The 12,200-nt window shown below is 40.3% G+C and overlaps 1 protein-coding gene across 14 annotated transcripts in view; it reads left to right on the top strand.

The window, feature by feature from the left end:
- Window positions 1-12,200, top strand: part of EYA1 (EYA transcriptional coactivator and phosphatase 1) — a 288,535-nt gene that overhangs the window by 189,498 nt on the left and 86,837 nt on the right. For all 14 annotated transcript variants that reach the window (XM_014539839.1, XM_014539832.1, XM_014539831.1 and 11 more), the window contains 2 exons: window positions 4,376-4,458; window positions 4,858-5,044. In XM_014539839.1, the coding sequence (XP_014395325.1) occupies window positions 4,376-4,458; window positions 4,858-5,044 (270 nt within the window). The remainder of the gene's footprint in view (window positions 1-4,375; window positions 4,459-4,857; window positions 5,045-12,200) is intronic.

Raw genomic sequence — 12,200 nt, 5'->3', positions numbered from 1 at the left:
GGCAGGAAGCCAGGAAAGGAGGCTGTCCCACTCTCCCTGCCCCCCCACCAGCTGCTGGTGGCCTGGACCAACCCTTAGCTGCTCTCTGTGCCTGCATCCTACACGAAGGCAGGCAGGCAGCCTGCAGATTGGATTCTGCTGGTGAAAAATCTGTATTGCCTGAGGCTGGTTCTCTAGTATGTACACCTCTCCCTGAGGTTAGATCCTTTGGAAGTTGCTTTGCCTCCTGGGCTGCTGAGTGCCATTAAAGGCCTGCTCAGCATACTAAACGGAATGGAATCCAGCCCCCAGTTGGCCAGTAAATGAGTATAACTTATGTTGGATTCCAGCTAATGTGCAGGCTTGGAAGGAGCATGAAGTCTGGGCAGTCACTTGGGTGCCATTTGGAGTACTGAGCTGTGATTTACTTGGTCATATCTCGGTGGCCTGCATGTGCCAATATAGCTTCCATGGTCTTTTCCACCATGTTCCAGGGAATAACTTACGGAATGAAAACATCCATTTTTAAAATATATTTTCTATATCTTGTTCATTTTCTTGGTGCATAGGGATTTTTGAGGTCAGTATTTATTGTTAGAAAATGTATAGTACAAATGAAAGTAGCAAGTCATAACCTAAAAATGTGGAGTTTAAACGCAAATACAAGTCATAACTCAAAGTAATTTTTCCTATCAGATGTATAAAATAGTTAAAGTTTATTAAAAAGGCGTTGATAGTCCCACTTCTATCCAAAAAAATGTTTTCAAGGAATTTTAAAAAGCTCATTATAAGTTTGCTTTATAGATAATATATTAATTGCTCACTGATATGTAAATACATGATGAGTCATATGCTCATGAGGTTCAATGCTTATGAAAACAAAACTAAACTGATGTTATCCTGGGAAGCCCTGTGAGGTCCAAGACTATGACTTAGTCATCTTTTTATCCCCATGTAATTGTCACCATGAGCCCAGTGTTTAATACGATTAAGAAGTATGAGATCGCCACATGAAAATGAACATTAATAGGGGATCTTGTCTCCCGAGGCCCTGATGTTCATAGTGGCATTCATTTTAGCAGTGAGAGAGCTCTCTGCTTATCTGTGATGGGTGGGTGTGCTAGTAATTTTGAACAGTATTCTTGAAAGATACAAAGGAAAAAAAAAAACACCTCCATTACGAGTCTGTGTGATAACTAAATTTAAAACAATCTTAGGAAATATTTTCCCTTCTTAATTAAAATAACAAATCTTTGAACTGAGTTTTCAAAGTTCAGAGATGCTTGATAAGTAAGAAAAGAATTTTAGATATGCAAAGAGATTAAGTCATGTTTATCTAGTTTGGGAAAGTAAAAAGAGAGAAAAGATACATAAATACAGTGGAGAATGTTAGAAATGTTTGCTGGAATAAATAACAACAGTTCCTAACATTTGTTGATACTGTAGATTATTGACTGTACTTTCCAAAACATTACCTCATTTGATCTGTTTAAGAAACCCTATGAAGTAGAGTTTTTGCCAATAGGGAGATTATATCTTAGAGGGATTAGGTGATTTGTCCAAAATCCAAACAGCTCCTAAGTGATCAACTGGAAACTTTGTTTTCTGGCTCTTAAGCCAGCACTTAAATGTTCAGTAGCAAGTAAATAATTGGCATATTGTGGTTACTACATCATATCTGGGGCATCTGTGAATAGCTCATTCACATTGAGCTTTCTCATTGAACTGCCAACACATTTATTGCCTATACCGTCATTTGCCATAAAAATTTTATTTTTTTAAAATGGTTTTTCTACTGACAGAAGCAACACAGCTCTGAGTAGAACATTTAAAAATATACATTGGCTTTATGAATATTATGCAACCAATGACTGTACCTCTCCATAGATAACATTTCTGAGATTCCTGTGGTTGTTAAAAATGTCTTGTGCTTTTAGACACAGACGACAATGTGATGTTTACCTGAGGGAAGGGAGTTAAGGGGGTAGTAAAAGGTAAAGGGGGTCAAATATATGGCGACAAAAGATGATGTAAGTTTGGGTGGTGGACACACAATGCAATATACGGATCATGTATCATAGAATTATACACTGAAATCTATATAATCATATTAACTAAGGCCACCCCCAATAAATTTAATTAAAAAATAAAAGAAAAAGTTTTATTCTTTTAAAAATATTTCCAATGAGATCACCAAAAATATTTTTGTTGTTTTAGTGTTTACTTTAGCAAAATAGTATGAAAAATTTTCCCCACGTCATTGAATGTCATTATAATACCATTCAAATAGCTTCATAGTGTTCTGTTTTCTGGTTAACACCTATGACAAACTTGGGGATGCTTTCTATGTTCCTTTATTAGGAACAACACTGAAGAACGTCTTCACTATCTTTTTGCATAAATCCATATTTATTTCTTAGGGTAAATATCTGGCTAAAAAATTCCTGGGTTAAATGGTATACAAAATTTCTTTTTAAAATATTTTTATTGATTTCAGAGAGGAAAGGAGAGGGAGAGAGGGATAGAAACATTAATGATGAGAGTGAATCATTGATCGGCTGCCTCCTGCATGCCCCACACTGGGAATTTAGCCCGCAACCCGAGCATGTGCCCTAACCAGGAATCGAACCATGACCTCCTGGTTTATAGGTCAGTGCTCAACCACTGAGCCACTCCAGCTGGGGCCAAAATTTCTTTTTCTTAAATATATGTTTTTATTGATTTTAGAGAGGAAGGGAGAAGCGGAGAAAAGGAAAGAGGGAGGGAAGGAGGGGGGAAGAGAAACATTTATCAGTTACCTCCTGTATGCTTCCAGATCGGGGGCTGAACCCACAACCTGGGCCTGTGCCCTGACCAGGAATTGAACCAGAGATCTTCCAGTGCACAAGATGATGCTCAACCAACTGAGCCACACTGACCAAGGGCCAACATTTCTTAATCATTGACCAAATAGCTCAACAGAATGGGTTTGCCTGTTTAAATTCCCATTTTGCAGTGTATAAATGCCCTCTTTTTATAAAATTGCTAATCCCTGATCTTGTCATTTCCAAAATCTTTGTCAATATGATCTTGAAATTAGTATATTGTTGCTTTGCTGTATATTGTTGGAGGATAGGAAGTAAAGTGAGGGACAGAACTAAGATTGGCTCTTAGGTTTATATCCTGCACATCACTTACTATTTATTGTTGAACATGTGTAGACATTCGAAAAGCCGAATATGCTAAGTGTCCGGTCGTCCAGTTGGCCGTTCAACCAATCAAAGCATAATATGCTAATGATATGCTAATGCTGCTCAACCACTCACTATTACGTGCACTGACCACCAGGGGGCAGACAGTTGAGCAGTAGGTTAGCTTGCTGCTGGGGTCCAGCCAATCAGGACTGTGCGAGATGGGCCGGACACTCCCTGGAGCCCTCCTCTGGTCCCTCCCCTGCTGGCCAACCTCCCACATCCCTCCCTGGCTCCGATTCTGCACCGTTGGGGTCCCTCGGCCTGGTCTGCGCCCTCTTGCAATCCAGGACCCCTCAGGGGATGTCAGAAAGCTGGTTTTGGCCCGATGGCGGAACAACCAGTCACTATGATGTGCACTGACCCCCAGGGGGCAGACGCTCAACACAGGAGCTGCCCCCTGGGGGTCAGTGCACTCCCACAGGGGGAGCACCACTCAGCCAGAAGCCAGGCTCACAGCTGGCGAGCACAGTGGTGGTGGCAGGAGCCTCTCCTGCCTCCATGGCAGTGGGACATACCCCTAGGGCTCCCAGACTGCGAGAGGGTGCAGGCCGGGCTGAGGGGCCCTTCAAGTACACTAATTTCTTGCACTGGGCCTCTAGTGTAATAATGAAGCATTGGTCATGTTCCTCTCTGACCTCTGTTTTATCAAATACTTCAAATGCTACCTTTCATTCTTCTGTGAGATGAAATAGCTTTTTCAGTGGGCCATTAGGATAAGTATAAGCACCTTAAGTTATTGGAAATAACAACATAGTTTTTGGGCTTGCAGGAACTCTGAGGTCACCTAATCTTGTTCCATCCTTTTACTAAGCATACTTAATGTAAAATGGGGAAAATTTTGTTGTGTTTTGCTAATTGAAATGGAAAGCTCAGTGTCTAATAGTTTTGCACAAATGTATAATTTCATCAATAGTTTACATGGGTTATTCATTCATCACAAATTTAAACCTCCTTACTTTTTAGTTCTTTGTAATCTGGTAAAACTAAAATTGTCAACCATTTTAAGAAAATGCAATTTTAGCCATGGCAATGGATTCTGGTTCTGAAGAGAAACCAAATACATTTGCAGTGAACTCCAATCCTGCTTTGTCTAAGTAATAATTTCCTGGAGGCATGTGATTCTACGAAGCTTAGTCAGCCTATTTCTTTTCATTTTGTTTCAGGTAGCAGTTTTACAACATCATCAGGATTATATACAGGAAATAATTCACTCACAAATTCCTCTGGATTTAACAGTTCACAGCAGGTAATTTTAAAAGCTAATTTAACTTCTGAAATTTTAAAAATGCACAGATGATTTCTTTATATGAAAAAAAAAGATCTGTTTATAGTACACTATAAGTGAGAGCTTTTCTAAGCCTTTTAATAGTTTTTTTCTTCTTTTAATATCTCTTTAATAGTCTGACATGGTGCGTTGTTTGGTTTTGGGGTTGGTTTAATTTTACTTAGTAATGCATCGTGGCCCATAGAAGAAATGTGAAGAGTGTTCTGGTCTTACATAAAACTCATTTGTAAGTCTGAGCACTTCAGTCAACGGTGCTTTGTGTGTTCCTATGTAAATTCAGAAACACAGATTTATTTGCAATATAAGAAATAAGCAGCCATACTTCTTGACAGATGATTCTTGCGTGGTTTGATTTGCTAGGACTATCCGTCTTACCCCAGTTTCGGCCAGGGCCAGTACGCACAGTATTATAACAGCTCACCGTATCCAGCGCATTACATGACGAGCAGCAACACCAGCCCCACCACACCTTCGACAAATGCCACCTACCAGCTTCAAGAACCACCATCTGGCATCACCAGCCAGGCAGTTACAGATCCCGCAGCAGGTAATTATGCTCGTTTTGTTGGCTCTGCAGGCTGTATTTCTCGTGGTTTAAATGCATTTTTCTACAGTCAGATATTCATGCAGTGGTTGCAGGGTTTTGGCAAATTTGGGCAAGCCTACAGACAAATCAAGCAGCATGAGCGTGGCATTGGCTTTATACTAAAATATTTAAACAAATAAAAATAAAGCATGTGAACTTCAAAAGCACATGAAAAGGAGATTTCATTTAATTATAAATATACGATTTTCAAGACTTCTATAGCTTTTTACATGCATGATTATAAATAGTTATAATTCTTAACTATAATTATAAGTAATTTGCTGACATTGAAAATGAAAATAAGTGCCATCACCTTGAATTTAATGTTGAAACACATTAAATATTTAATGATGATAAAGAAATCAAATAGCATGAGAGCGCTGGTGATGGGAAACTGATTCCCTGGCCGATCCTTTCCCACTCATGCAGGCTGTGGAATGGGTAACAGCGTGTCTAAGGCATTTTCCGTGCCTCTGCGCAGCCTTGACGGGCCCCCTCCTCCCGTGGAAGTTTTCCTGCTATGGTTTTGATACTGCTTCATGCTCACCTTAACACTGTTTTAATGTAACCTCTCCTTTCATGGATTATGAGTGAGCTCTTACCCGCCAAGAGTCTGAGAGGGTTCTTCCTTTGCCTTTTATTCATGGAGCCGACACCCACTGTGTTGCTACCAGTCAGGTGAAATGGTCTTATATGGAAAGACTCGCTTTTATGATATTTTGATCAGAAGGTTAATTCCGGGTGGTTATTCTATTCATTAAAAAAAAAGTTTTAGGTAACAGATGCTAACTTAAATTTTGACTGTAGGTTTATTCTGTAGATGTTAGCAGGCAGTCCCCACCCAAAATAGCTTTACATTTTGTGTTCTACCTTTTCTCTTAAATGCATGCCAATGTGGTTTATCCCAGAGTAAGCAGTTAAATCATTCCTAAACTGTGTTCCAGCTCACTGCAAATATTCACTTCTGATGCACATCCCAACTCTAAACATTTTTATCTTTGATCATCACATTCCATTTGCCTTTATTTTAAAAAAAATCTAGTTGGATATTCTTCACCCACGTCACATGTGTAAATACAGTTTTCATAGAGCCTCATATACATGTCTCTTCTGTCTTTTAATTAGATTCCACATCTATATAATCTCACTCAGGATAAACTTTGTTGTAAAAGGTATTGAATTTAATGTAGCTATTATTGTAGACTTTTCTACCCTGCTTTCATAAACTTCATGAGGGAAGATAAGGGCTTGTCCCAAATTTAGGGAGCTCTTGTGTTTTCACATGAACCCCCTGGGTCATGTAAGAACTTGAGGACTAAAAGTCGTCTTGAAATCTTGTCATGCAGATAGCTGTGTGAATGAGTAGTAGAAAAACTCTTCAGGATCTGTGAGATAACAGGATGAGAAAAGGAGAAGGCAGAAGAATTATACTCAATTCATGGCATTTTGGTTTGTGAAAAGTACAGTATTCTAGTAAAACAATCTGGTGGAGACTTAATTATGCATTTTAAATTAAGGTTGATTAGAGCTTTATAGGAAAAACAATTTAGTCATATCATGAGTTTGTCCCTGAAATTAGACACTGTTTTAAGTGAATCTTATTTATGAAAGGGATGCCATGAAAAGGGTGAGCATGACTCAGCACAAAACCATGCCACTAGGGAAACAATGCAGAATTATCACTTTCTAAAGGTATAATATGATTTTAAGATCGAATGATCTATTTTAAGTTTTATGTTAATAAACAGTGTTTTAGGTACTTATTTCAATTTCAGTATCTTTATGGCTACAGAATAGGAATTAATTGAACTGGGGAGAAAATAATATTTTTCAGAAATCTTGTCTTTACCACTTCCCACTGAAATGAATGTGTATGGTTAAGCCTTTCTTGTGTTGCATAGTTAGAAGTGGAAAGTTCAGTGAGTTTCCACATTGAAAAAGAAATGTGGATTACTTGAAAAATTCAAGGAATATTTAGTCTGGGTTTTTTTACATTTGCGGTAAGCCTCAGTCTTTTGGCGCTAACCTTCCTTTCTTACTAATCATATATAGAGTTGCAGACATGTCCTTCTTGATTAAAAGGAAGTTTTGTTGTTAAAGTACAGTAATTTATTAAAGAATTAGAAAGGGATATTTATTACACATTACCTAATGTCTTTGTTTTAAGATAGAGATAAAAATAGTTGAAATAACGTTTCTTTTTGTTGAAATAATTTCAAGTGTTGTTTCTTTTATTTTTAACCCGTCTAGTGGCTTTAAAGTCAGTATTTTCTAATGCTGGAAAGTTAGACTTTAGCCATTATCTGATTTTATGTATGACCAGGATGCTATCTTTCAGTCTCATGGAATTGTGCACTACAGATAAATACATGCTTATGGTATCTGTTATTGTATTGTTCACAGAATCATTATGTCAGAATGAACATAAAAAGATAACCTTCAGGGCAAACATGTGAGGACTCATTTGTTTATTTTACTGTGATATGGTATCTGTTATTGTATTGTTCACAGAATCATTATTTCAGAATGAACATATAAAGATAACCTTCAGGGCATTTTTAAAGCTATATGAAGAATAGGTATCTTTTAAGTACATGACATTATGCAGTGTTACTTATAAATGTGAACCTACTCATGAATCTTAAGCTCAAAAATTATTGTACTGTGTTCATAACTAAATCTGAAAGCTATCTTCTCCCTTGGAAAGGCAAGTCTAATACATTAAAATTACATAACGCATATGAAAGTTTAATCTCAAATATTTAATTCATTTTAAAAACTAAAAACGATGCATTTGCATTCATTTTTGTTTATTTCTTATTGATATGTAATTGACATATAACATTAGCTTTGGGTATACAGCATAATGATTTGATATTTGCATAGACTGTGAAATGATCACAATCTAGTTAACATCCAGGATTACACATAGTTACAAATATTTTTTTTCTTGTAATGAGAACTTTTAAGACCTAGTTTTTTAGCAACTTTCAAATCTTTTGCATTCACTTAAAAATGTGTTTGATAGTATGTTTGGACTATCTTAATAAAATAAAATTTACATCATCTGAAAATATATAAGAATCTGTCTGCCTTGAGAAATACAGTGAGGTTTATCATTCAGCAACATTTTACTTTATTTATTTATTTTTTAAATATATATTTTATTGATATCAGAGAGGACAGGAAAGGGAAGAGAGAGATAAAAACATCAATGATGATAGAGAATCAGGAGAGAGGCAGCGTTCGGCCTGGGGACTGGCGAACAGGCAGAAGATGGAGGCTAGGCCTAGGGACCCAACCCACACAATTTTGTGTGCTGGGCCTCTAGTTATATATAAAGCTACTAAAAATATTGGTGTGCACGTTTTTTATGGACATAAGTTTTAGTTAATTTGGGTAAATACCAATGATGAGAGAGAATTATTGATTGGCTACCTCCTACAGGTCTGGGACTGGGCCTGCAACCTAGGCATGTGCCCTTGACTGGAATAGAACCCAAGACCCTTCAGTCTTCAGGCCGACACTCTAGCCACTGAGCCAAAACAGCCAGGGCTCATTCAGCAACATTTTCATTTATTTATTAGGTTCAAGAAAGTCATGCTTACTTTCCAACTAGAAATGCCTGCCTCCACCTCCGAATTGAAGGATATTTTGGTTGCTTCCAATTTGGACAATCTATATATATAAAAAGGCAGTGTCCATGACGACCAGGATGACCAAACGACCGGTCACCATGAGGTTGCATTGACCACCTCTCAGTCCCTCCACCCCCTCAGCCCATGAGCCGGGTGGGGTGGGACTGGGGACTGGCGATCGGGCTGAACGGCTGACCTCTTGGTCCCTGCCCCTGGCCCGCAGGCTCCGATGGATCAGCGATGGTGAACGGGGGAATCGGGGTGGGTGGCGGGAGGACCGGGCTGGCTGTCAGGCTGTGGGATCACCAGCTCATCCCCAGCTGCTCAGGGGCTCAGGCCTGCGGGAACGCAGGCGCCAGTGACTTCACCTCCATGCGTGTGCACCGGGCTGGCCGCTGATGGAACACGTTGTCTGCTCGGCCGCTCACACCAGGGTGGGTAGGTCGCGGGCGAGCCCCGCAGCTTTCGTCAGCGCCTCAAGCCCCAGCAGCAGCGGTGGCGGCGGCGTGAGCGGCCTAAGCGGGCAGTGCGTTCCATCAGTGGCCAGCCCAGCGCACATGCATGGAGGTGATGTCGCCAGCACCTGCTTTCTCACAAGCCTGAGCCCCCAAGCAGCCGGGGATGAGCTGGTGATCCCAACAGCCTGGCGGCGGAGGCAGAGGCAGCGTTCGGCCTGGGGACTGGCGAACAGGCAGAAGATGGAGGCTAGGCCTAGGGACCCAACCCACACAATTTTGTGTGCTGGGCCTCTAGTTATATATAAAGCTACTAAAAATATTGGTATGCAGGTTTCTGTATGGACATAAGTTTTAGTTCATTTGGGTAAATACCTAGGAGTGTGATTGGTGGATTGTATGGTAATAGTATGTTTTGTTTTATAAGAAACTGCCAAATTGTCTTCCAAAGTGGCTGCACCATTTTGCGTTCCCACCTGCGAAAGAAGGAGAGTTCCTCTTGTTCCACATCCTTGCCAGCATTTGATGGTGTCACTATGTCACATTTTGGCCATGCTCATGGGTGACGACCGGTCACCATGAGGTTGCATTGACCACCTCTCAGTCCCTCCACCCCCTCAGCCCATGAGCCGGGTGGGGTGGGACTGGGGACTGGCGATCGGGCTGAACGGCTGACCTCTTGGTCCCTGCCCCTGGCCCGCAGGCTCCGATGGATCAGCGATGGTGAACAGGGGAATCCGGGTGGGTGGCGGGAGGACAAGGCTGGCTGTCAGGCTGTGGGATTACCAGCTCATCCCCAGCTGCTCAGGGGCTCAGGCCTGCGGGAGAGCAGGCGCCAGTGACTTCACCTTCATGTGTGTGCACCGGGCTGGCGCTGATGGAACATGTCTGCTCGGGGGGTGCTCACACCAGGGCGGGTAGGTCGCGGGTGAGCCCTGCAGCTTCCGTCAGCGCCTCAAGCCCCAGCGGCAGCATGAGTGGCCCAAGCGGGCAGTGCGTTCCATCAGCGGCCAGCCCAGCGCACACACATGGAGGTGAAGTCGCCAGCGCCCGCTTTCTCACAAGCCTGAGCCCCCAAGCAGCCGGGGATGAGCTGGTGATCCCAACAGCCTGACAGCCTGGTGGCGGAGGCAGAGATGGCGTTCAGCCTGGGGACTGGCGAACGGGCAGAAGATGGAGGCTAGGCCTAGGGACCCAACCCACACAATTTTGTGTGCTGGGCCTCTAGTTATATATAAAGCTACTAAAAATATTGGTGTGCACGTTTTTTATGGACATAAGTTTTAGTTAATTTGGGTAAATACCTAGGAGTGTGATTGGTGGATTGTATGGTAATAGTATGGTTTGTTTTATAAGAAACTGCCAAATTGTCTTCCAAAGCGGCTGCACCATTTTGCGTTCCCACCTGTGAAAGAAGGAGAGTTCCTCTTGTTCCACATCCTTGCCAGCATTTGATGGTGTCACTATGTCACATTTTGGCCATGCTCATGGGTGTGGAGTAGCATCTAGTTGTTTGAATTTGCATTTCCCTAATGAAATATGATGATGAGTATCTTTTCATATGCTTATTTGCCATCTATTTATCTTCCTTGGTGAGGTGTCTTTTCAGACCTTTTGCCGACTTTTTAATCAGGTTGTTTTCTTATTGTTGAGTTTTAAGAGTTCTTAGTATATTTTGGATACAAGTCCTTTATCAGATATGCATTTTGCAAGTACTTTCTCCCACTCAGTGGCTTGTCTTTCCATTCTCGTAGTTAACAGTATCTTTTGCATTTTAATCAGGTTGTTTGTTTTCTTATTGTTGAATTTTAAGAGTTCTTAGTATATTTTGGTTACAAGTCCCTTATCAGATATGCATTTTGCAAGTACTTTCTCCCAGTCTGTGGCTTGTCTTTCCATTCTCTTAACAGTATCTTTTGTGGAGCAGAAGGTTTTAATTTGAAGTGTAACTTAATGAATTTTTTCTTTCATGAAACATGCTTTTGGTTTGTATCTAAAAAACGTATTGCTGTGCCATAGGTTTCCTCCTACATTATGATCTAGAAATTTCATGGTTTTTGCATTTTACATGTAGGTCTCTGGTCCATTTTGAGTTAATTTTTGTGAACAGTGTAAGGTCAGTGTCTAGATTCACTTTTGGCATGTGGATACCCAGTTGTCGTAGCCTTACTTGTTGAAAAGCCGATTTTTGCTCCATTGAAGTGCCTTTACTCCTTTGTCGAAGATCAGTGGACGATACTTGTGTGGGTCTATTTCTCAGCTCTCTGTTCTGTTGCCTTGATCTATATCTATTCTTTCGCCAGTACTACACTGTCTTGATTACTGCATCTTCACAGTAAGTCTTTAAGTTGGGTAGTGCCAGTCCTTCTTCAATATTGTGTTGGCTACTGTGGGTCTTTTGCATCAGCTTATCAATATCCACCAAGAAACTGGGATTTTGATTGGAATTGCATTGAATCTGTACAGCAAGTTGGGAAGAACTGACAATATTGAATATTGACAATACTGAATCTTCCTACCCATGTAGATTGAATATTTCTCCATTAACTTAGATTTTTATTTTTCTCATCAGTGTCATAGTTTTCCTTATATGGATTTTGTATTTATTTTTTGGATTTATATTTCTCTTATATACTAATGTAAATGTGTTTTTAATTTCAAATTCCAATTGGTTCATTGCAGGTATATGGGAAAGTAATTGACTTTTGTGTATTATCAGTATACTCTGCAACCTTTCTATGATAACTTATTGGTTCCAGGAGGTTTGTTGTTGTTGTTGTTGATTCTTTGGTATTTTTTACATAGACAATTATGTCATCTGTGAACAAAGACAGTTTTATGCCTTTTTTCCAAGTCCGAATACCTTTTCTTTCATTTCTTATCTAATTGCATTAGCTAGGACTTTCTGTACAATGTCGAATGGAAGTGGCAAGAGGAGGCATCCTTACTTATTCCTGAACTTAGGGAGGAAATGTCGAATTTTTCACCATTAGGTATGATGTTAGCTGTAGGTTCTTTGTAGAT

The sequence above is a fragment of the Myotis brandtii genome, unplaced genomic scaffold (assembly GCF_000412655.1).
Source record: "Myotis brandtii unplaced genomic scaffold, ASM41265v1 scaffold23, whole genome shotgun sequence".
NCBI classification, from domain to species: Eukaryota; Metazoa; Chordata; class Mammalia; order Chiroptera; family Vespertilionidae; genus Myotis; species Myotis brandtii.
Note: the sequence above shows the minus strand (reverse complement) of the source record. Positions and strands in the feature narration are given on the sequence as shown.